This window comes from Mytilus edulis, chromosome 1 (genome assembly GCF_963676685.1).
Source record: "Mytilus edulis chromosome 1, xbMytEdul2.2, whole genome shotgun sequence".
Taxonomy (NCBI): Eukaryota; Metazoa; Mollusca; class Bivalvia; order Mytilida; family Mytilidae; genus Mytilus; species Mytilus edulis.
Genome location: NC_092344.1, coordinates 106,401,190 through 106,427,721, shown reverse-complemented (window position 1 = coordinate 106,427,721; position 26,532 = coordinate 106,401,190). Strand labels below are relative to the sequence as shown.

The window sequence follows — 26,532 nt, the reverse complement described above, 5'->3', positions numbered from 1 at the left end:
CTATTATTCTATAATCTGCGTCTCCATCCAGATTCTCGTGTATACCACGAGGGACCGGATCAGGGTCTTGTTTATTTCTGTGCTATTAAAATTGTAATGTCACTTTTTTTCAATTTTATTTATCTAACTCATTATTCTTTCTCTATTCTTTATATTTTAGCATCCCAATATATTTTACTTACTGATGTTGAGTCATATTACGACGTTTATCTCTGATTTATATACTGGTTACCAATGTACGTAGATGACACATTGGTGGCATTCATGACAATTAAACAGAATCCACATGATATATGCGACCAGTCTTGGATGAAATTAATATTACTACAATATTACACTTTTTGAAACCATTTTAATCAATTTTCATTGTTCATGTGTTGTTTCCGTATATTTTATGTTTCACTGCCCATGTGCTGTTTCCGTTTATTATAGCCGCTCGTCTTGAGCCTACCCATTTGATTCGATCACACCCAATAAAGCAATAAAATTATACTTTATTGCCATTCATTACTCTTAACAGACCAATTAACAGACCGGGTTTTATACATCCGACCCATTAACAGACCAGGTTTTAAATAAAGATTGATTTATGATACGAAAACACAGATTTTCGTGTAGATTTTTCACACAATGATATCAATATAGTAAACAAACATAATGCCTGTCTTTTTTCGATGTTCAAATTATTGAATGCAAGTAAATTCAACCAACGTGTCATTTTGTGTACTTTATGTGTGTGTAAAATGTGTATAAATTTATTGATGAGTAACCCGCCTTTTCATTTTATAGATCGTACATTGAAGCTAGAAAAATAATAATTACACCACTGCATTCAGTACATTGAATTGTTTTGTTAGACATGAATAATTCTTATGATAACAATATATTTAAAAAGTTATACAATGAAACATGCTGAACTTTCAATGATTTTTTCGATAACACCTGATTAACAGACCTTAGCCAACCCGATTAACAGACCAACCGCCGATATAGCCGCATACTCAATATAGATTAACCGACCAATCTCTCGGTTAGCCGAGTGTCGGCCGTGAAGTTGGGGTATTTTTTATCATATATTGTAAGTTAAATCACCACATAGTGTACATGTACCAAGTTTAGGTATCTTTATCATATATTGTAAGTTAAATGACCACATTGTGTACATGTACCAAGTTGGGGTATCTTTATCATATATTGTAAGTTAAATCACCACATTGTGTACCAAGTTGGGGTATCTTTATCATATATTGTAAGTTAAATCACCACATTGTGTACCAAGTTGGGGTATCTTTATCATATATTGTAAGTTAAATCACCAACCTGTGTACATGTACCAAGTTGGGGTATCTTTATCATATATTGTAAGTTAAATCACCACATTGTGTACCAAGTTGGGGTATCTTTATCATATATTGTAAGTTAAATCACCACATTGTGTACCAAGTTGGGGTATCTTTATCATATATTGTAAGTTAAATCACCACATTGTGTACCAAGTTGGGGTATCTTTATTATATATTTTAAGTTAAATCACCACATTGTGTACCAGGTTGGGGTATCTTTATCATATATTTTAAGTTAAATCACCACATTGTGTACCAAGTTGGGGTATATTTATCATATATTGTAAGTTATTGTTTTAAAAGAGGAATCGAGTGTTGATGTGAACTAGTTCTGACCATTCGTGTAGAACTTTATTGTATACTAGTTATTGTGAAACAAGCCATAAAATATATTTGTTACCATATTGTGTTTAATGTCTTGGATTCACCATCTTTCATAATGGGCCTGGGATGGTTGCATGAACATATTTTTCTTATGTTTTGTTTTATCTTTAATGTTTTGAAATCATAGCATCGTTATGTTAACAAATAAAAATGTTTTTAAATTATATTATTAGTTCTTACCATAATCATACTGATGTTTTGATGGTTCTTTTGGTTTAGGCTCAATTAACAAAGGTCCAGTAAAACCAATCTTCTTTTTGTAGGCTGAAAATAACAAGATAATTTGTAGATCGGTAGATTTATGAATTTCCAATTGAACCATAATGTTAAAACAGCTCAACAAACTAAAATGTAGACAGAATTTTGAAAATATCTCAAATAAAAAGTTTACTTTGCTTTGAATGATGTTTATATATCTTTGTTCGTATGAACTAGTTTAGTATTGCTATTTTGTTAAAATCAGGGAAGTGAAAAGAGATATATGACAAAATTAACAGCGATCGTAAAATATATGTTTTAGTAAAGCTGCTGCATACATGTATAATAGATAGGAATATCTTTTTTGGCCAAATGATTTTAATGGAAACATGACGTGTTAATTCTATCACACCTGAAAACCAAATAGCATTTAATAACAGAAGAAGTCTACCTGAAAACAACTCAATCAAAAACTTCCACATGTAAAGAAGGGAAATTTAAAGACAATAAAGTATGATTGAGGGGAAAGGCATAAAAACCAACATGGAAATGAGCTCTGCTAATGCTAATGCAACTACATAAAAAGTATCATTCGAATATCATAAGTGTTTTTCTTAACTCGACCTGATTACTGTTTTTACAGACTTTAGCAATTATTGACGCTGCAATCTGTTAAAAGACAAGACTTCCTATGAAGCCCCTCTTTTACGTCTATGGGTTTTCCGCCAATAAGATCTGTTCAAAAGGAATTCTTTCCTTGCTATTTTATAAATAATATATTTTGAAATATCATTGGTGTTTTTCTTAACTCGACCTGATGTCAGACTTTATCAATTATTGACGCGGGAAACTAAATCAAGACTTCATATGAAACCCTCTTAAGGATTCTTAAGAATCGAGCGCACCTAAGCATGTAAACAGCGGAGGTTAGTACAGTGCAGAGAAATGTCAATTAATTAACTTTCAAAATACGTCTTGACATCAAAAAGTAAAAATTTATATCCATATCATAACCAATGCCACCTAGACGTAAGAAACGAAAACGTAAAAGCAGTACACCAAAGAAACTAGAACATACAAGTTTTAATTTGTGCGAAAGCCTATATTTTGACCCGGATAATATGGCGGACAGTAGTAACATAAGTAACAATGAAAACAGTGAACAACATGAACAAAATGACTCTGTAGATAAACATTGTGATCCCGTAGATCTAACTAGTAGTTCACAGATTACACAAATTAATACAGTCAATCAAAACCAAAATACAGCAATGCAACAAGATGCATCACCTCCACCGATGCCGCCACCCCCCTTTTTCTTGAACCAATCAATGACGCCGCCTCCACTAAACCAACAAATGCTCGGATTTCCAACAGCAGCACCAGCCCCACCTTGGGTATACCAAATCCTAATGATGTTAAACAATATCTCAAATTCTTTAAGTGGTATGTCAACCGAGGTGAAAAGTCTATCTGTGCGTGTAGCTAAGCTCGAAAACTCTAAGGATAATTTCTCCAAAGATACGGTAGAAAATGTTAAAACGGTCAATTCAAAAGTAGAAGATTTGAAACGTGAAAACGATGCAATAAAGATAGAAAACAAAAAACTTTTTGACACAATTACAGATCTTCGATGTCGAGGATACATTGACAACTTATTGTTTCACGGAATTCCTGAGACCGAGGATGATACGTCCGAAAATTGTATTGATACTGTAGCGAGTATTTGTGATGACAAACTAGAACTAAATGATATTAAACATACAATTACAAAAGCACATCGCCTTGGACAAAAGAAAGCGGGACAGGCAAGACCTATCATTGTTCGATTTAATGACTCAAATGCTCGAAGTCAAGTTCGATCGAATAGTTACAAGTTAAAAAATACTAATGTTGGAATTAGCCAACAGTATCCAAAAGACGTAAACGACCGCCGGAAACGCCTTGTACCGTTGTATAAGGAAGCGAAATTGCAAAAAAAGAAAGCCGTTCTTATAAATGACAAACTTTATGTAGACGGGGAAAGAGTTTTTGCGGAAGAATCCGTGAATGACAACAGTGGCGACACTGAAGTCAAAGGCGTGTGGAACTAGGAACGACTAGAGAATGACAAAACTGTTTCCTCCACCAAAATCTTATCTTGGAACATAAACGGTGGTCTAGGTGAAAAACTTGAAAACGAACAATTTGTTAACTTTCTGAATACATATGAAATAGTGTTTTTAAGTGAATGTTGGGTGAAGAAACAATTCAATTTTACCATGGACCAATTCTGTTGTCCAGTCATTGTACCACGTATGCGTTCGAAAAGTACTCAAGGTGGGGGAATGGTTTTCCTGTATAAAAAACATTTGGAACAGAAAATCTCTGTATGTGAAATTATAAAAGACTCTATAATAGTTATAAAAATCGACAGATCAATTTTTTTGAAAAATGATGAAGATAGATACCTAGTATTTGTATATATTCCGCCGTATAAATCAGTTTTCTACAAACAGTACGATGTAAATGATTTATTTGAAGATCTGGAATCCGTCTTAGAAAATTACTCAACAAAAGGAATTAGTTTTATTTGTGGGGACACTAATAGTCGGACAAGCACGTATGACGATTTCATAAAAGAAGACAACTTGCCGGAATCTCTTGTTGACCTTACTTCATATTCAGCCGATTCACAACTTTCTCTAAGAGTAAATCCTGACTTGAAAACTAACACGTGGGGTTTAAAATTACTTTCTTTGTGCAAATCATCCGGATTCCGAATTGTTAATGGACGCCATAGCGAAGGCTACGCAAATGGTTTTACATACTGTGGTGCAAACGGAACTAGTGTAAATGACTATCTTATTACACAGGAACAAAATTTTGAATTGATTCGTAAATTTATTGTATGTAGTTTTACGACATTTTCGGACCACGCCCCATTACACTTCGAATTTGACTCCGTACAAGCAACAACAGTAAATAGCAGATCTGCTGGTATACCAGAAAATGACGTATTAACAGTAATTAAGTGGAAAGACGAAAATAAATTCGAGATTCGTGAGGCTTTCCGTGTGAATTATGATCAACTTAACTCGTGCTTTGAAAATCGTGACTTATCATCAGATGCCGATATAGACACTTGTGTGGAAAGTTTTTCGGACGCGGTTGTGGCTATTGCTGAACCATTTTGTAAAGTTACTACAAGACATAAATCTGGGCACAAAAACGCAAAGCTGAATTTTGATAAACCGTGGTTTTCAGATGAGTTGAAAGCTTTACGTCGAAATTACATCAGGGCATTGAATGCGTTTAACAGCAACAGTTCTACAAATAATCATAAAACATTAAATGAGTGCAAGAAAACATACAAATTGAAGGAACGTTATCTGAAACGCCAATACATGAAACAAGAAGGTGATATGCTTAGTGTAATCCGCAAAACAAACCCAAAATTATTTTATGCAAAGTTTAAGCCAAAAAAGAAAACACTTAAAAGTAATCTGAAATTAGACGATTTCTATGAACACTTCAAAAATCTTGGATTGGAAATGAATTTGGATTCGGACAATGCATCAACTGAAGAAGGTAATTGTTGTGTTTTCGATGAACTAGATGCTGAAATAACAAGCAATGAAGTTGAGAAAGTTATTAATCTATTGAAGCGAAGTAAAAGTCATGGTCTTGACCTCTTGCTTAACGAATATTTCATCGAACTTTGCGACTTTTTGCTTCCATTTATAGTAAAGTTATTTAACGCTGTTCTCGAGAATGGACACTTTCCAAAGTCTTGGTGCGAAGCAATAGTCATACCGGTTTATAAAAATAAAGGGAACATAGACTTTACAAATAATTACAGAGGAATAAGCCTCTTGAGCAATTTAGCCAAATTGTTTACAGCTGTCTTAAACCAAAGACTACTAAAGTGGGCATGTGAAAACGACATTATCAGCGACGCACAATTTGGATTTAGACAAAGTCATGGCACGGCAGATGCAATTTTTGTATTGCATTCTCTTATAAATAGGACATTATCTGACAAGAAACGACTGTACTGCTGTTTTGTGGACTACAAGAGAGCGTTTGATAGTATTAATCGTACAAAACTCTGGATGAAGCTTTCACGTGTAGGAATCCGTGGGAAGTTATTGACAGTTGTGCGCTCTATGTACGAAGTAACAAAGTCTTGTGTTCGTTTCAACGGTTCGTACTCTGAATTCTTCGAATGTCAAATCGGTTTACCACAAGGTGAGGTTTTGTCGCCTATATTCTTCTCTCTATATGTGAATGACTGTGAAATGTCCTTTTTAATCGATGGATGTATTCCGCTTGAGATGCGAGATTTAAGTCTTTTTCTTCTAATGTATGCCGATGATATGGTGCTATTTTCGGAAACCGTTCAAGGTCTGCAGTCAATGCTGAATTCTTTAAAACTATATACCGTGAAAAACGATTTAACAGTTAACATTGACAAAACTTAGGTAGTTGTGTTCCGAAACGGAGGTGTTATTAAGGATGATGAGAGATGGTTCTACAATAATGAGAGTTTAGAGACGGTCAATGACTTTTGTTACTTAGGATTTAATTTAAAATTCAACGGAAAATTTCTATTTACACAGAAGAAGTTGGCAGAACAAGGTCGAAAATCAATGTTTGCCATGTTATCTACGTTAAGAAATTATCATCTAAATACTCAAACTATCCTGTCTCTATTTGATGTGTACGTAGGTAGTGTAATTTCTTATGCATGCGAAGTATGGGGATTTTATAAAGGTGATGATGTCGAAAAAGTCCATTTGCATTTTTGCAAAAGACAACTTGGTGTTAAACAGTCTACAAATTCTGCAATGATATACATGGAACTAGGAAGATTTCCAATGATCGTTAAAAGGAAAATACAAATTTTTAAATATTGGTTCAAAATTATGTCAACAAATAACTGTATTTTAAGCTCCGTATACAAAGAAATGTGTATCGATATTGACAGAAAACGATCAAAGTCTGTAAATTGGGCAAAGTTAATCAGAGATGAACTTAACAACATTGGACTTGGAGATATGTGGATTAAACAATCAGACCTCGTATTTGAGATTGACTTCCCTCTTATTAAACAACGACTTTTAGATATTAAAAAACAGGAAATGTATTCGTTACTTGATAACAGTAGCAAGTGCCGTATCTATAAATACATTATCAACAGTTTTGATTTACAGTTTTATTTGACAAAATATATTCCTATTGTGTACCGAAGAGCTCTTTCAAAAATAAGACTTTCTTCTCATTCTTTAGCAGTGGAAACTGGACGCTACCAAAACATTGAGCTGTCACGTCGTATTTGTTCAATTTGCCGTCAGTGTATTGAAGACGAATTCCATTTCATCTTAGTGTGTCCGAAATATAAGGAACTTAGAGTAAAATTTATAAAGAAATACTACTGGTCTAGACCAAGTGTGTTTAAATTTATTGAACTTTTAAGTTTAAAGAATATCAAACAGTTAACCAATTTAGGAAAATACATTTTTAATGCATTTAAAATCAGAGAAAATATTACATGAACATTCTCTGTCTGTTTACTTGTTTACTATGAAAATTTGTATTTACACCGATGAACTGTAAAGTTCAAGGTAATAAAGAAAGAATAATGTTTGCTCCTCTATTTTTTGAATTTTTGTCAGATTTTCAGAATCCTCTGGTTTTCTCCATGTATTAACATAAAAAAAATAGCCCACTAACCCCTACTTTTCTTTACATATCTTTATTACATATTGTTTAAAAAGTCATATTTCCAAATCTTATGAAATCCTTGTTATTTTTTATAGTTTTTTAAACAAAAATCTAGAGATAATTATTTCCCGCCAAATTTTCAATGGTTTACGAAAACAAGCTCACAGACCCTCCATTTTTTTCTGCTTTTTTAGTTTCTTTATTTATATACTATCAATTTATAATAGTCTTTTAGTAAGCTTGTTATTTTTAAATAGAGTAGCGAAAATGCTTAAATTACGTCTATGAGTAATCCCTCAAAAGCATCGGTTTAAATTGATTTTTTTCTTTTAATTTTTTAGATAACAGCTTTGACAATCATTCATAAAGAAGCCTTTCAAAGTGATAAGCGTATTTCATGTCAATCAGATACAAAATTGTACGAACCCTGTCATGACTTAAATAATACTATATAGCAAATCTATTTCACTACCGAATCATATAGGAAGTTTACATCATCCACGAAAGGAATTGGAGAGATAAGGTGCACTTAAACCTTATATATTATATAAGATCAAATCAATTTCAATTTACCACATGGCTGTATAATATCTATTAAATGAAATTAAATAGCTAACCCAATGTACATAATGGGGATCAGAAAAAACATATTTTTATAGCCTTATCTATAGAATCAAGATTAATGACCTAATCAAAAGTGATCAAATTGTTACCGAATACAAAATAAAGTTTCCCAATATTAGAGTTTTAGATATATTATGCTTTATACATTCCCACGCTATTATTTGCTCAATCTTCAGATTTCTGTGTATTGTATTTTATGGAATATTGCTTTGTCTTTTCCATTTTTGTCTGTAAATAAAGGTGTGTTTCGTCGTCTTATGATTCCAACCCTGATTGGTATCTTCTTACTTAGAACATCAGCAAAAATCATTATAGCATGCTATCTCACAATGTAGTTTTAAATCATTATAGCATGCTATCTCACAATGTAGTTTTAAATCATTATAGCATGCTATCTCACAATGTAGTTTTAAATCATTATAGCATGCTATCTCACAATGCAGTTTTAAATCATTATAGCATGCTATCTCACAATGCAGTTTTAAATCATTATAGCATGCTATCTCACAATGTAGTTTTAAATCATTATAGCATGCTATCTCACAATGCAGTTTTAAATCATTATAGCATGCTATCTCACAATGCAGTTTTAAATCATTATAGCATGCTATCTCACAATGCAGTTTTAAATCATTATAGCATGCTATCTCACAATGCAGTTTTAAATCATTATAGCATGCTATCTCACAATGTAGTTTTAAATCATTATAGCATGCTATCTCACAATGTAGTTTTAAATCATTATAGCATGCTATCTCACAATGCAGTTTTAAATCATTATAGCATGCTATCTCACAATGCAGTTTTAAATCATTATAGCATGCTATCTCACAATGCAGTTTTAAATCATTATAGCATGCTATCTCACAATGCAGTTTTAAATCATTATAGCATGCTATCTCACAATGCAGTTTTAAATCATTATAGCATGCTATCTCACAATGCAGTTTTAAGGATGTACTTAGGTGAGGTTTTGGAATTTGTGTCAAATGTTCGGACTCCTTGGTGTTTTTCCATACAATACAATGTAAAATATTTTGCCCCATAACACCCATTTATTTTTTCATATAAGACTTAATAGCTCATGAAAGGTCATTTACCAAAATTTTAGAAGATTCTTAATTTTCTTTGTTTTGTTTTGAGGCCTAATAATACCAATGCAAATATAAGGAAAAAGTCCGAGTCAGCCTTTTCCCGCCATATTTTAAATCTCAAATATCTCGAAAAGGAGGTCCATGACCTATCAATATTTTTAGATTATTTTTATCTTTAGTTGATGCTCTACCAGCTTATAGTATCAATTTTAACTTCTTAATTTATTAATTTTCACCTAACCTCACCTAAGTACATCCTTAAAGGAGTTTGATGTTGGTTGTCTTTTATACTGTCCAATATTTTTGATAACGCAAGTACCTCTTTATATATTGTGCAACAATACAAGGTTAAATTCTTCTAATCTGATGCCAAAGCAGTCAACATCATTTAAACTTTTTTTTATACCCGACGTCAATACGCCAACTCCAGGCTACCTAATAATCATTTCACCGCATTATTTTAATATTGTATTTGTTATTTAAGTCCAAAAGTCAGCATGGCGATAGATACAACTGCTCCTTAATTCGTGTTATAGAGATTGTGTACGTTTTTGGTATACGTCTATATCAATTTTGTAGATGTTGACAAACGATTTGTTTAAAACTATAATGGAGGTATATATCCTTGCAAAAAACAAAGCTGTGTATTATAGTCTGATTGTCATATTCATAGAAATGCAGGAAACTTATCCAGGCTTTTAATAGTTGAGTACAGAGACTATTATACAGTTTAAGTATGTTTTGTAAGCATACTTTTGTTTGCTTCAGAATAATTAAAAGTGCTTGAAAACAAATTTCCGAGGACAACTGTTCGATGATATAAATGGCCGTTGTTTTCGTTACTGTCAATTATTACATTTTATGACTTCATGTTGTATCGGATAAATAAGATTCGCGTTATGTTTCTGTCATGTAGAATTTGACTTCTCTGTGAAATAAAAAGAAGACATCTTTGTTCGTACATTTGTACGGGTGAAAACCTATTTGGACTTAAGAAATGCAGTTAGTTTTACACGTAAAGTTTTGTATGATTTTAAGGTTTAATTTGTTTTCTCGTTTGGATTGCCATAATAGAATAAACTTTTATCAAGAAAATGGTCATAATGAAACAATTATGACTTAAATTAACCCCGGATAAAAGCTAATATTAAACTGATCAACATCATCAAATCTGATATTTTTGTGGAATTACGTAGACGATACGATTCTCTTTAATGATATTGGTCCTCATAAATCTGAGAACATAATAAACAAACCACTAAAACCGTATCAAAAGCAATATCTTCTTGATATTTACAAATGATAAAGGGGAATGGTGAATAAAACATGACATATTTTCTAATTTTGTAACCATATGTAATTCAAGTTCCTTTGGAGTCAAGCGACTTTTATTTTATCAATATTTAGATGCTGATGTGTGACGTTATGAATAAAGTTGTTTGCAATCGCAATAAGTATGTTACATATATATATATACCAATATAGTGTACGGCTATCAGCTGATACCTGGAACGTAGTACCGGCAACCAGGATACGTTATGCTAAACATAAAATATAGCCTTTAAAACCGTGATTGAGATGGCATTTTTCATGAACATTCGACATTTGGTTTATAAAAACTACCACTGAAGAGTCTCATGCATGAAAAAAAACCATTGGTTCCAACAAGTTCGTTTCACAAATCGTTGCAAGTGGACTTCAGCGGAATTTCCAACTATTATTAAATGTAATGCTTTTCTTTTGTGTCCAATGATTTGTTTTATTTGTTATTGCTGGCATTACTTTAAAGTTCTATTTATATGATTCGTCCTCTTTCAACTCTTCACATGAATTATAATTATTCCAAGTCTAATGAAAAACATTGGGTCTTTTGTTCTCAATTAAATTAACAATAAAGTGATTTAATTGACCAGTCAAGGTTTGAGAACATACACAAGCTTAGAGTTATTGGTTTGTTTTGTTTCGAATTTAATTAAAACAGAAGCAGGGGACAATATAGGTTGTGCTCAAACTTTGGACTGGTTCCCAGTGTACTTTAACAGGATAAAATATTATTGACGTAAACCAATATAACAGTTTAATTCACTTCACCCAGAATTACTATCTAGCCTAAAACGGTTAAAATAAAATCGGTCGTGTGAGATTAAATGGAGTAATGTCCATTACGAGATTTAAATCAACATTAAGTACAAAAAATCAAGATAGTTTTAAGTTGATATTGTACTGACACATAACATTTATTATATAGCACGTCAGCACTAGATAAACCAAAAACATTAAAAATAATTAATTGAGGAAAGAATTAAAATATCCTACAGAGATTCTACTGACTGCATACAACAGTTGGAAAAGTCAGAGGATCTGTTTAAGGTAAATTACCTTTCGAAACTACAGGTGCAGGTAGTAGTAAGAACTAATGCACTTAAAACGAAAGTATTTAATTGGGGAACAAACTAATGACCATAAACTTGAATAGAAGTTTATTCTTTGCTCCCTTTCTTTTTATATATAACTTTATTATCTTGTTGAAAATAAATTGGCCACGCATGTGCCAGTTATTGATCATCTTTATTCAGATGGACGACTAAAAACATTTAAAAAAAAAGATATTTTTTGGGAAACTCCTTTTTCCAGGGGTAACGTCCTTATCCGTACAATGTAATATTCGAAACACGAATTTAAATCAACAAGAATGTCTTCATAGTACACGGATGCCCAACTCACACTATCATGTTCTTGTTCAGTGGGCGATAGAATTGGGATCAAATATCTAATATGTCATTAAAATTGAAAAGATCATATTATATGGAACATATGTACGAAGGTTTAAGTTGATTGGACTTCAACTTCATCAACACCTGTCTTGACCAAAAACTTTAACCTGAAGCGGGACAGACAGACGACCGCACAGACCGAAAAACATAATAACCGTAGGTGGGGCATATACATGTAAATTATAAGCAATTTCAAGATATATTAAAACTTTCGCTGGAAAAAAGAACCAAAAGAAAGCTTATATCAACCCTCAATGATACTGATTTTCAATTTGTTGACAAGGGTAGTTCTTAAACCCGGGCCAGATGAACATCTGAACCAAACCCTTCCAATAAAATTTCTTCGAACACAAAAAACTTACAAAATATTTGAAACTGCGAAGAACTACGTACCTTTTTACATAGATTACACTTGAATACTGCAACTTTACATATTGTTGATCATTAGTTTCAACGTTACTGCAGAAACTTAATGTTACAATTTTACATATATATGAAATAAATAATCCTTTTGACTATCAAATATTATTCAAAGGATAGCAGTGAAGTTGTTAATTATACACATGATACATGAAGAGAAATTTTAGTTATTATATTTATAAGGACAGCATGAACTAGTCGATAAATAACTTACCGGCCGCCATCTTGAAAAAAGAGGCCATATTTGTCATTTCAGTAAGAATGTTGGTATTCAATAAGGTATGGTATCCTTCTCGGCCTCCCCAGAACACTGAAGGTACAAACTATATGAACTGAATAACGCAAATGGCATATGAAATAATCAATCAAGTGTATATTCAGCTTAATATATTGAAATAGTTTGGAGGTAAGTAATTTATTTGAGATTTAAATGAGATATTGTTTTCTGATATCGTATAAGAGAGATGATAGATACCAAAGGGATATTCAACCTTATAAGTCTGCTAAAACAAATCCAGATATTGCTTAAAAAAAATCAAACAAGAGCATTGTATAATTTAATAACTGGCAGGAAAGTATTCTAATTACTGTATTTACACTTTGTTATCTTTTTTTTCAGTTCTCAACTCCATCCACAATGACTGCAATTTTAGCATGTACGATCCAACATGCTTACAAAATATATGAGACATACAATCCCGACATTTTACAAGTTGCAAAGCAAAATAGACTGGTGCAACATGTGTTATCCTTCAAATATGACATTAAACCGACAGTCTTTAAAAATTGATTGTGTATGGTAGAATTTGGCAGTCACTGTTATATTTATTCTTGTTGTGTTGAGCCATTGTTCGATTTTAGAGCGTCCAACAAGGTAAAGACACTTTTGTGTGTTGAATCGATATAAGCAGATGTGGTATGAGTGTCAATGAGACAACTCAACATCCAAGTAAACCATTATAGGTCAAAGTACATTCCTCAACACGGAGCCTTGTCTCACATCGAACAGCATACGTTTAAATTACATTTTATAGAGGTTTATATACAGTAAACAAACATATCAACTGAAATTTACCAAAATTTTCAGCTCCTAGTTTCTTGGCTACTTCCAGTCCTTTCTTGACCTGCGCAGCTGCATACGCTAAGATATCAGCATTTGGATTACTTCCGGCGCCATTCATATACCTTAAATATACACGATACATAACATAATAACAAAAAGAAAGCATAATACAATTGCTGAATCAAATACTTCCCGAAGAACAGAAATTCAAAAATATGATTTTGTAGATATTTCTATGGTTACATGGGTGCAGTATGCTGCAATCAATTGTATCGGAATAGTATTATTCTGTTTGCATATTTCTTTAAAACATTACGCAAATAAATTTTTTTCTTATCTGCAAGGGTGACTTTTAAAACTAAACATAATCAACCATATTTGCATTACACTTAACGCTTTACCACAAAGGAGATTTGCAATTTCAACATGTGAAAAACGTATTATTTCAAAATTTTAACAAACCTGCTGTGTGCAAACAAATTACAAGTGGCCCATAATAACTTGACACCTGTCTTTTTCTGCAGTTCAAGAGCTAAGTCGGTAATTTCATCTAAGTTTTTATTCGATTCTGCTAGAGTGGCTCCCTCAGGGGCTACATCTCTGGAATTTAATAGTAATATGGTTAAATAAGGTACAGTGGCACGGGCATATTTATATAGTTAAAGATTCTAAAATTTTATATAAATGCCTCAGTGATACACTTTTTAATTGTTTTGCTATCTTGAAGACATATGCTTAGAATTAGCAAATTTAAATAAAATGAGTTATCCTAGTTGTACTGATCACATAAAAGACAAGGTTAAAACTGTATAACGTATTCCAGAATTCAACCTAAAAATGTCATAAACACATGTCAATACTATAATCAGTTATTGTAGAAACACAAAGGAATTGTAATAGTTCTCTATTTGAACGGAACTTGTTATAATTATTTGATCGGATTTTTTGTCGCGCTCTAACAATAATTTCAGTTGCTTATCTAACATGTGTTATATGTATTATCATGAGACCTGACAGATTTCTATAGTATGCTTCTTCAACTAATGCTTTGTGATAAAGTAACCAATATGTACGTAAAACAATGTCAGCGGGGTTATTTTTGTAATTTACAGTAAAATGAAAAAGTATAATAACATAGGAATTCACCTGTCATGAAAAGTGTAATACTTCACTCCAAGTTTTGTGAAGAATTCAAAAGCTGCTCTAAGTCTGCGTTTAGCGTTTGCCATAGAGTCTGAACCATCATCCCAGGGACGGAACAAGGTAGGAAAACCAAAAGGATCAGCACCTTCATAAGAATAAAAAGTAATGCATGTAATGTTATGTTTGGAACGCATTCAATGAATATATATGCGCTTTTACCAATCATCATCATTTAGTCGAAAATGGTTAGATAATAATAAAAAAAAGTATGTGTTAACTTCTGTGTCATTTTGGTCTCTTGTGGAGAGTTGTCTCATTGGCAATCATACCACATTTTCTTTTTTTATATTTGATTTTTGAGTTGACTAAATATTATCATAACAACTTCTTGAACACGATAATGTCGCGAATCACGGTTTTTGGTGGGATGTGTGTTGTTCACTTTTAGTTATCATTGTTGTATCATGTGTACAATTGTTTTTCATTTTAGTCCATGGCGATGTCAGTTTGTTTTCGACTTACGAGTTTGAATATTTCTTTTGGTACCTTTCGCCTCATTTTTACATATGTTTACTTGTGTATTAGTTTGTTTTGTTCGCTCTTTTAAGAGATACATAATATATATTTACCTGTTCCTCTAAACGTATGCCAGAAACACACAGAGAATCTAAGCCACTCTTCCATTGTTTTTCCCATGACAACCTACATGTTGAAGAAAACACTGAGTAAAGCACTATACATTTTTTTCACTTCCATAAACAAAAAAAAAGAGAGCACCTACAAATCAATGAACGTATACATATTTTCCGCAACTACAAACTGTCATTTTAAATACGTCCAATTTATAAGAGTCACAATACTTACCCAGTATAAAAAATTGTAACTCAAGTTGCCTTTTTCAAGAGTATATGGGAACGACTATTTCTTTTTTTAAATTCTGAACTATTGTTTTCGTTTCAAGCAAGCGTTAGATAATATAATTATGTTTGGTGTTGCGGGAAGCGCAAAAATGTTTCAAGAACTTAACATTGAACTTAATAAAAAACCTCTTGATTCTATTTTTTCCCTTTTCTCTCTGATCAAAATATTCATTTCTTCAAAGTTAGGAATCTGAATATAATTTAGCCAAAAACAAAATAGATAACCGAACGCCCTCAAAACATCTACAGTAGATATATGAATTCAAATGTATAAAAAAACGTTACTGGACTGTTTTCGAAGGTCATTTCTCGGTTACGTAGGCGACATAAAAATAAAAGGTACGTTGCAGTGCTTTGTTACATACCATTTTATGTGTTTAAGGTAAATCCTACATATGTAAAGGGTTCTTGATTGTTGACACTGTCGCTAAATAAAATGAGGAAATGTGAGTTTTAAAAAAAAAAACTAGTTTGATATTTATTGGATATTATTCCAAATATGATGTCTTTCTAGTCTTACACCATTTTAACCCTAAGACATTTCTTGTGGTCTTCTGGTGACTTTGGTTTCGTCTGTTGACGTGCATTGATGATAATTGTTTATTTCATTTAGTACTCAGTATTTCATTGGTGAATAAATTCATACCAAAGTGTTAATGTATTATCCCAAAATGTCCATGTGTTGTGAGAAGAATCGTTACAGTTTGTCTAAGCCTTCACACCTTCAAAACTTCTTTGTTGGATAGTTATTGTAAGCTTCAGTCTCGAACATTATTGACATTTGTGTTCATTTGAAGTATTTTACACGACAAGGAATAAGAGGAGTAACTCAGAAAAATTAACTACCTTTTTAGCATCATAATGTTTGTAGACAAGAGAATTGTCAACTGCAGCATCCTTATTCAAGGTTATCTTTTGAATACCTACAAAAATAACCAGAAATATATTGAAAGAAACAAATAGTATTTGTAAAAATCATCAAACTAAATTCCTTTCCAGGAAGTAAACTAACTAAATTCTTTCCATAAAGCAAGGAATTTAATTTAGTTTCTCAACATTTTCTTTGTGATGCAGATTTGATCACTTGCTAAACGATTCTTCTTCATCAGTGTCACACGTACTGGTAGACTCAAATGGTTTTTAGCTCACCTGGCCCAAAGAACCAAGTGAGCTTTTCTCATCACTTGGCGTCAATTTTTAACAATTTTCATAAAATTTGTAAATTTTCACTAACATTTTCCACTGAAACTACTGGGCCAAGTTCATTATAGATAGAGATAATTGTAAGCAGCAAGATTGTTTAGTAAAGTAAGATCTACAAACACATCACCATTACCAAAACATAATTTTGTCATGAATCCATCTGTGTCCTTTGTTTAATATTCACATAGACCAAGGTGAGCGACACAGGCTCTTTAGAGCTTCTAGTTTTTTTTAAACCAAAGGCAAGTTAAGTTTCTATTGAAAAGGCAGACCGTACAATGTAGTCCCTGAATGGATACTTTTAGGAGAAACTAATATTTTCATACTTTGTTACTAAATGTGCTTTTTTATGATAAAAATCTGGAGCACAGAGTCCGCTGTAGTTGTTCTTTCAAAACATTCAGTTTAAAAAATTGAAGTAAATGAAAGCTTCATTTGCATTTTAATAGTTCGTAGTATTTAACTATGTTACAACGGGTTTTTTTTGAAAAAAATTAAGCATGTTTAATATCCAAAAAGAAAATTTTACTGGTTTAATCATGATTTAGATTACCACGAATATGCTCCACTTTTCCTATCAACAATCCCTTCTTTCTTTCCAATAAAATGACATAGTACGGCTCATCCCGGAAGTTTTACACGCAATGAGTAACACGGCGGGAGCCATGAAAAGAGCATAGATCAACCACGGGTTTTATAGAGTTTGTGTTGCTAAATTGTTAGTTTTTAGTCTTTTGAATCTGATTTTTGTCGAATTTTTTAACCATAGTGTCCAATGTTAATTTTACTTTTGGTTTTTAATTATCTGCTTTGTATTTTCTATCCCTCCTCATGTAGAATACAAGTTTGTTCATTTCAGCCGTCACTTATTACAGAAGTTATCATTTTTGAAAGTCATCAGATTGAATCGATCACTAGTAACATATTTCGTGCTTACGTCCCATGATAACATTTATGTGTAATAATACATTTATATTGGTTTGAAGAGGATACTTGTTTGATTGATGAGGTTTTACTGTCAACTATAAAACAACAATAAAACCGCTTTTCCTTTAATTGATCTATTGTTGATCAGTTGTTGACTCCTCGGATCTTAAGAGATTTATGTCGTATCTTGATTTTTGTTCATAAGGTGATACTTTATTCCAAACAAGCACTACATTTGTACACGCTTACACAGCGTATTATTACGTTAAACAACGAACAATAAGCAAATAACTGAAAAATGCCGGTTAATCGGTTGCCATTTTCATGCTTTGTAATTTGATTCCCGTAGATCATTCGTTGATTATTTGTTGGTAAACGTCCGATTGCAAATATTTCATGCATATTCATGACTAGAACAAACTGATAAATCTACATGTTGGTTCTACAAGGAAGTACGACCAGGATGAATGCAGGGAGTATCACTGTCAATGTAAAAACAATTTGGAAATGAAACGAATTGCAATTTGAACCTCTTACATGCCATTTACGAACACCAATAGAGATGCTGCCAGAATTTTTTTAAAACATTGACAGGTCTATCTCAACACGAGGTATCGGATTAACGTCTTCGATCTTACTGATAGTGACTTCTTAGTTATACCTCTAGCATTTTCAGACGCGCACTCAAGTAACTTCAGATCAGATGGGGAGACGTTCTGATGACTATATATATTTTTTTGAAAACGTTATTTTGTATAAGATTTAGATAGCTGCTTTTATCAATATGCAGTTATAAATCATATATAATGTATACTCAGCGGTTCTTAAACATCAACATGCCAATAAATTGCCTCCGTTGAAATATTGGATACATCAAATAGAGCAAATTTCACAGATGATTGATATCATTAAACTCGTCATAGATACCAGGACTAAATTTTGTATATACGCCAGACGCGCGTTTCGTCTACAAATGGACCATTTGGTATATTGCCATGTTGTTATTAAGCGACACGTATGTGCATGCAGGTCATAAATTAATTTATATAAAGATTTTTTTTATCTATTAATTGGTGCAGTAGGACATGTAAGGAGGTCCAACGGAGTTTTGAGCGAGGATGTCTTGGTATGAATAACCACGCTGTCCATGTCTTGGCCAGTAAGTTCGTGAGAACTAATCTAAGACGAAGCTCTAGATTTCCTTGTTTCTATACATTTCTAGATCGGTTTGGTTTTTACATCAGCTCTAACAAATGTTAAAACAAAAAATTGCCATTGCACAATGATGCGGCATGTAAGATGTAGTTTACCATAATAATTCATTAAAACATTTCTAATCTGATTGACGTGATTTGTGAAGGGACACGCATTTAAATTATCCTAAAATAAGCGTTCTGGAAATACGAATTTATTAAGCTGGTGTGTTTCTGTATCGAACATAAAAGTATTTAACATACAAAACTGCATCAGCATCAAAAAGTATATATATATCATTGAGATGGTTAAGATTATGAAATAACTTTTTTGATTCGAGCGTCCCCGATGCGAGGAGTCTTTCGTAGTTGCAACGCACGTCCGGACGTTGCTCACGATGTTGATACCACGGGGCGAACATAAATTTAAGCCTTGTATTTATGATGAATTTATTGAATTTTGAAGATGTTTCAGAACTGATATGTTAACCCATTTTATGCTTATGGCGTTAATATCTTTCAAAGCATAGAATACGTGTTTATTCACTTCTATCGGGTTAGAAGCTTACATAAGCATTTATCTCGAATGAGACTTTTGCGATAACGTATGCATATATCGATTACATGCACTTTCCAGCAAATTGCATGTTACGTATATCAATGAATTTGAAAGTGTTACCACGGTTAGACTGGTTAACCAATGAATTGTTCATGCATTCACATACCTGCAAAAAATTCTGCATCTGGAGAGTCGTATTTTGCGACGTCTGGTTTGGAACTGTCGCTACTGGATGTTGGAGCAAAGGAAGACATCTTGCTATACAAATGTACGCGTGTATACACTTTAAGTGAATTTGCTTATCACAGATTTACCAAACTTCTCTGTTATCAGATACTTGGCTATCTTTGTTTATCTTATGTATAACGTTCAAATGTAAATGCATTTAACGGTGAGAAGTTTTAATCATGTTATCATGTACATGATGTATGCTGTCCTAATTATTGAACTTCTGATTTTATATAAAACTGTAGGCTTAAATATCTTTTTTTTTAGTACACAAACGTTGAAAACATTTCGATCATCTTTGCGATATTTTTTTCTGATTTCATCTTTAGAAATATCAATTATCATTGATCAACAATTGGATTTAATGTAATTACGTTTTTATAACATATTTTCTGATAAATAAACTCATCTACAGTGACTGTTTTCTATCTTGCAATTCGTTTTGATTTAATATCTTTTGTTTGCCATTTGAATTATGCAATGTATTCTCGCACGACATATTTCTTCTTTAAAACTTGCATGGAAGAACCGAGAAGCATTCCGAAATCACCACCACTTTTTTTTTTTAATCGTAACTTTAACATTTGTAGAATATTCTTTCAATAAATTGTTTCTATATATTTTTTTCATTTATGGAAAAACATCTCAAAATTATTAAGAAATGATTAGAAAACTAGAAATTATAAAATAAACTTACTTACCACTATCGCGAATTCGTGATACATTTGGAGAGAATGTATGGTGTACCATTTGGTTCAAAAGGTATTTTTATCGGTTAACCGGTACTATTATCGGTAAACCGCTACTTTTGTCGGTTAACCGCTACTTTTATGTCGGTTAACCGCTAATTTTATCGGTTAACCGCTACTTTCATGTCGATTAACCGCTAATTTTATTGGTCAACCACTATTTTATCGATTAATCGCTATTTTTTACCGGTTAACCGCTATTTTTATTGCTTTTTGTTATAAAAAAAAACAAATGCAACCACGCATCCCATATTGTAAGAAATTTATTAATAGTCGTGTCCATTACCAATCCCAGCAAAACATATTAATATCTTTGTCAATAAGTGAATTATATATTGCTTCCTGTACAGACTTTTTTTGAAAAAATATATTGCGTAAACTATACATTTATTTTTTAGTTATTTTCATCGTAGCCTGATTTGACCTTTCTTATGTAAAATAATTACTGTTAGAAAGGTGTGTGTCTGTTGGGTCCTATCTGCAATATGGGATGCGTGGTTGCATGGGTGTTTTATTATAACAAAATATATTCAAATAATGCATCTTAAAATGACCATCCCAAGCTTAACTACCGAAACACGAATTTGATATTTGTGTCGGGTCCTATCTGCCATATGGGATGCGTGGTTGCATGGGTGTTTTTACTATACTATATATAAAAATATTAATTTTCGCGAACCATTTAGGTCACGGAAATTCCAAAATATGGCATCAGTAAGGAGAGTTGTACAAACAATGTAAATACACAGAACCCCATCCAAACTTGCTTTAACTAATAGTATTCATCTTTTTCTATTTTATATGTACTAACAACATTCCATTTTTCTATAATTTCGATTAAAAAATTCCAAAATCTGAGTTAAAACAGGTCGAATGCCCCAAATAAACGTTGTCTGATTGGTTGAAGTACTGTGGCGTCGATGATAAGCATAGAAAGCCTCGATGTAAAGCACAAGCCTCGATGTAAAGCACACGCTTCACATGAATAAGGAGAGTTTTACAAATAATGTGAATACACAGATCCTCCATCCTATTTATGTTTTGCTGAAAATGTTGCAGTGTTCATCATTTCTGTTTTGATTCTGCTAACAACATTCCATTTTTTCTATAATTCCGATTTAAAGATGTGGAAACCCGTAATAAAAATAGATGGCCTCAATGATTTATTAAAAAGCAACGCAAAAAAATTCCGTTAATATAAACATGTTGAACTTCGACCCTGAGTTAATAAACCGATTCACAATAAAGATCTCCTTGCGCTCAAATGTAATTCTTAGTGAAGTATACGGGTAAATTCGTTTACAGAAATTTATACACACTTTTATCATTAATATATTACTAGGCTTTTGCATATTCACGTTTTTTATGTTCAACTTTAGTCAAATTCAATTCTATACATTTTTTTTACGTAAAGCAATAGGAGTAAGAATATTATTTCGCGCCAATTTAACCAGCATCACCGCCACCATCATAATTATTTACCGTTATCTTTTGTGAAATTTCAGTTATATAGTTTATTAATTAGAGAAATTTTGGTAAGTATTACTTATTAATATTAAGGTTCTACTGATGTGCTTCTCTAGACCTTTTTGACGGTCAGTTTTATCCCATTTATCTCAATATTATCCCCAATGACAGAAATGTCAACCCGACCTATTCGTGTCAAAAGTGAAAATCGATCTATTTGATGAACTAATTTCTTCATAAACTGTGCATGCATTATTTCTGTATTATTTGATAACCAATCACATTCACGTTGCATTTTTGCATGATAATGGGTTATGTATCAGTGGATTGTAAGGGCGATGCAACATGTGAGGTCTGCGCGATCACGTGACATTATTATTTGTAAACAAACATGCTCCCCGTGTAAACACGTGTCTGAATTATCCTTTCAAAGTGTTATGAATCTTTCAATCACTATTTTATGATATATTTTTCTGTTTTTAGGTTTGCATATCAGTAGTCAAAGTGAATTAGACATAGTTCTGTGGGTTTTTTTTTTTTTTTAAATTAGTGGTATATAAGTCTACATTATTTAACTGAAGTCTAATAAGATGACTCAACTTTTCCTCTTATTCTCCCTCTATTTTTGAAACCTGCATACCAAATGAAAGGGCATTTGCTCCCCTTGAACAATATTTGGCCCCTTCCCTGTCATTTCCCTTTGAATTAGTTCGAGATTACTCCGACGTCCAACGGCAAAATGCCGAAATCGATGGGTCACTGTGAAAACTGTTAAAATATGGAAAAATAAAGGTTGGCAGGTAGGTGAAACTTACATAAATGAAGAGATAAATGAAAAATGAACAGATTGGTGCCCGATTTATATAACTCCATGGCCGTCAGTCGGCATCAGAAGCGGCGAAGCAGCGCATCTATTTTGGGTGGGCAAATATCCACTTTTTGATATGGGACGAGCTCTGACGTCCCACGGCCCCAGCTTGTCTGGCAAAACAGCCGTTGGACGTCAGAGTAATCTCGGACTACTTTTAAATTTGCTCAAAAGTCATAGTCCATTTACAGAAACGGCTGATTTGTGATTTTACCATCTTACAATTTTCATATTGAACACATTTGACCATTCAGTATGAGTTCCCATGTATTTTTGTCTTATATGAAGGAGGTTTTAGGTCATGTTTTCCTAAACACCTTATTGCTATTTGTCTGTCTGGATTGTTAAAACCACAAAATCAAATATCGATGAATATGCAAGTTTTCAACAATCCAGGAGAATTGACATCCACGAAAAATATAGGAATCCACAGTAAGATTTAGGTTTTGATAAATTTTGGAAATGACATTAGGAAGTTATAAAACTTTATTCTTTGAATGAGGGGGAGGACAGGGGGGTACCCTTCTCCCTTCTCCCACCCCTCTTCTCCTTTCTCCTACCCCCGTTCTCCTTTCTCCCATTAGAATAAAACATCTCCTTTTGAGATATTTTTTCTTGAAATATTAGAAATTTTTTTAAAAGTAGAGATATTTTATTTTTTCTCCTTTCTCCAACTTTTTCTCCTTTCTCCCAGCCTTCCTCTCCTTTCTCCTACCTACTTTCTCCTTTCTCCCACTCCCTTTCTCCTTTCTCCTACCCCCTTTCTCCCTTACCCCTGTCCTCCCCCTCTTGAATATGTTTCAAGCATATTACATGCATGCTCAGCACCGCTTTTTATCAGGAATTTTATAATTTATGTCTTAAAATTCGGGTTTTTTCTATTATAAAAATAGGTGGATTTTCAAGTTAATGAGAAAAATGCTTTGTTCACTAATTCAGCAATGCTTTAACTGTTGTGAATGTGAGCTCCTTTCGGTTATTATTAGAATCTAGATTTACATCATTCATTTTTCAATGTAAGAGTTCTCCTTTCATTCAAAAGGTAAATTTCCATGTTTGCTGGTCACTTGACTAGAAACTGCATTCAGTGATATTGTTTGTCTCAATTTACGCCTGAATTTCAGATTTTTCCGAATTACCAATCACTAAAATAAATGTTATCTAATACGTATTAAATACATGTAGCATTGTATGTAACTATCATATTCATGTTTTTATTTGACATTATGAAAGTACTATTGAGATCCAGGATTCTGACTTGAATAAACAGTGTTTGTAACACACATGGTTTTATCCGTTTCTTTCCCTTCCCTTAAAAGTATCTTTCAGTTTGAAACTACCTGACAATCATACTGAGTTCACACCTAATTTGAATTGGATTGACATTAACTAATTTGAATTAGTTTAATTCACATTTGAAACGGTTTACATTAACAAACACATAGTTCAAATGCGAATCGAATGCAAGTGAATTGTTTGTCTATCTATGGTCAACATGTTGGGGTATGACTATACCGCTTTTACCAATTTTAAGAAACATTGTTGAATTTTATTTATGGAAGCTTACTTTTCATTTATATAAATTTAAGATTAATATTTCAGAGGTTATGGATTGTCTCTACTTATAAAAGGGGAGGATTCCAAGTTATTTAATATATTTAATTAAATTGTATTCAGGCGCATAGCTCCCTATATGCCAACACGCAACTGCGTGCATATCAATTCAGCATGCAAAAAAAATGTCAAAATAAAAATTTATAGCATTCGGCATGCAAAAAAAAAATGTCAAAATAAAAATTTATAGCATTCAGTATGCAAAAAAAAAAATATCAAAGTAAAAATTTAAAGGAAACACAAATATGTTGTTTATAATTAAAAAATCATTTGAAAATTGTATGTTTTTCGAATATCATAAAAACAGTTGTGAAAATGAATAATCAGTCCCTTGCTTTAATGAAAAATCTTGCTTCACTAGTGCAGAAAATGAATAATTTGTCCTCTTAGATAACAAAAATAAATAACCGATCAAAAACAAATCCACCTGTCCCTCCCCCAGAATATCAAATGGTCGACCCCTAAGTCTATAGGATTTTTTTCTGCGACAAGTGCCTTAAACCATGTATTAAGATTTTTGGATAAAGGACCACAATAGGTATAAGTCCAATTTAATATTAAATGTTTTAAGTTCTTAGACTACATTCATTCTGTGTCAGAAACCTATTCTGTTTTGACTATTTGATCACAATCCAAATTCAGAGCTGTATCAGGCTTTAATGTTGTGTCCATACTTGCCCCAACTGTTCAGGGTTCGGCCTCTGTTGTAGTATCAAGCTGCGCCCTGTGGAGCATCTGGTTTATTTGAAGGGAAGATGTTCCCGACCTGTTTATTAGTGGAATTGTGAATCAGGCCATTTCTCTTCTCAATTGAATTAATGTATACTTTTCATGTTGGGACAGTTTCCCTCATTTTTGAAGGCTGTATGGTTGCCTATAATTGCTTTGTCATTTGAACATTTGTGGGTAGTTGTCTTATTGGCAATCTTATTACATATTTTAATTTTTATACGTATCCATCCTTCAGAAAAGTTGTTCCAAATGTAATGAATCCCCTCCAGGCTTGCCTTTATCTTCATTGGAACAATTTTTGGGATACGATTGCTTTCAAGCAATCTGTAGACATATACTGGTGGCTCAGAGCATTGCCCTCACGTCAATCGTTTTATTCTAAACATTAAGGAACATCTCAGATTCTTATGATTGTCTTGCTTTAAAGGTAAAAACAAACAAAGGGATTGAACTTTAACAACTTTCCTATAATGTTCTTTTCATAATCTTCATGTTTGATAATTCCCTTTACTTATATGCGTGTTTTTAACAACACGGAAAATCAGAATTACGCAGTATTTATATTTAGTGTTTTTCTAAATTTAGAAACTCGTTAGAGGGAATTCCCAGTTTGATAAAATGCGAGAGTTCTCTGAATTCCGATAAATCTATTTCTGTCATATAAGAACTGAAGTGGAGTTTTTCTTATATTTTACCTTTATGAAACTGATATTTGAGATTGTACTTCCATAAAGAAATAGAGAACTATCTAGGTCGTTTAATAAACATTTAATATACGTTCTTGCTCCAGGTTTTTTTTGGAAATTATGCGCATGCGTATAGTTTTCTTGACTTTGAGGGGTTTTCGATTGAATGGTTGCTCTGGATTCCCCACTCAATTAATTAATTTTAAACTCATGGGATCTTTTCTATGTATGTCTGCTATTGAAGGTTATTATTGTTGCATAATTTTAAATCATATGCATCATTTAAATGAAAATAAATATAGTCCATATCGTAGAACACCCCTTCAGGCAAAATGGAGTCTTCCATATTATTGTTTCCAATTGTCTCCCTTCTGGAAGTAACTTCCGTGAATTCTGAATTAAAACAATACGTCGAGTATTAGCTCGTTCTGTCAATAAAGTGTATTATATTAAAAATGATCGAAATTTAAACCGATAAATGTGTACGGAAAGGAGTCATGATCACTGACCGAAAGGAAATTAAATATTTAAAGAGTTAGGAATGGGGTTCCTCCTAGAATTAACGTAGGAAAATAGGTGATAAGATACGAAGTGAAATACCTTCTCTCACTCTGAGTCTCAGTGACTGCTGTGGAAA

General features: G+C 32.6%; 1 protein-coding gene across 1 annotated transcript in view; it reads right to left on the bottom strand.

Annotated features, from left to right (window-relative positions):
- The window catches only part of LOC139499096 (xylose isomerase-like), a 38,554-nt gene extending 18,632 nt beyond the window's left edge, over positions 1–19,922 (bottom strand). The window contains exons 1-8 of the mRNA XM_071287777.1: positions 19,718–19,922; positions 16,516–16,592; positions 15,379–15,451; positions 14,753–14,894; positions 14,069–14,206; positions 13,619–13,728; positions 12,758–12,853; positions 1,908–1,991 (exon numbers count right to left, since the gene is read on the bottom strand). Coding sequence (XP_071143878.1) covers positions 1,908–1,991; positions 12,758–12,853; positions 13,619–13,728; positions 14,069–14,206; positions 14,753–14,894; positions 15,379–15,451; positions 16,516–16,592; positions 19,718–19,805 — 808 coding nt within the window. The 5' untranslated portion in view covers positions 19,806–19,922. The remainder of the gene's footprint in view (positions 1–1,907; positions 1,992–12,757; positions 12,854–13,618; positions 13,729–14,068; positions 14,207–14,752; positions 14,895–15,378; positions 15,452–16,515; positions 16,593–19,717) is intronic.
- Between the last annotated feature and the right edge of the window lie 6,610 nt (positions 19,923–26,532).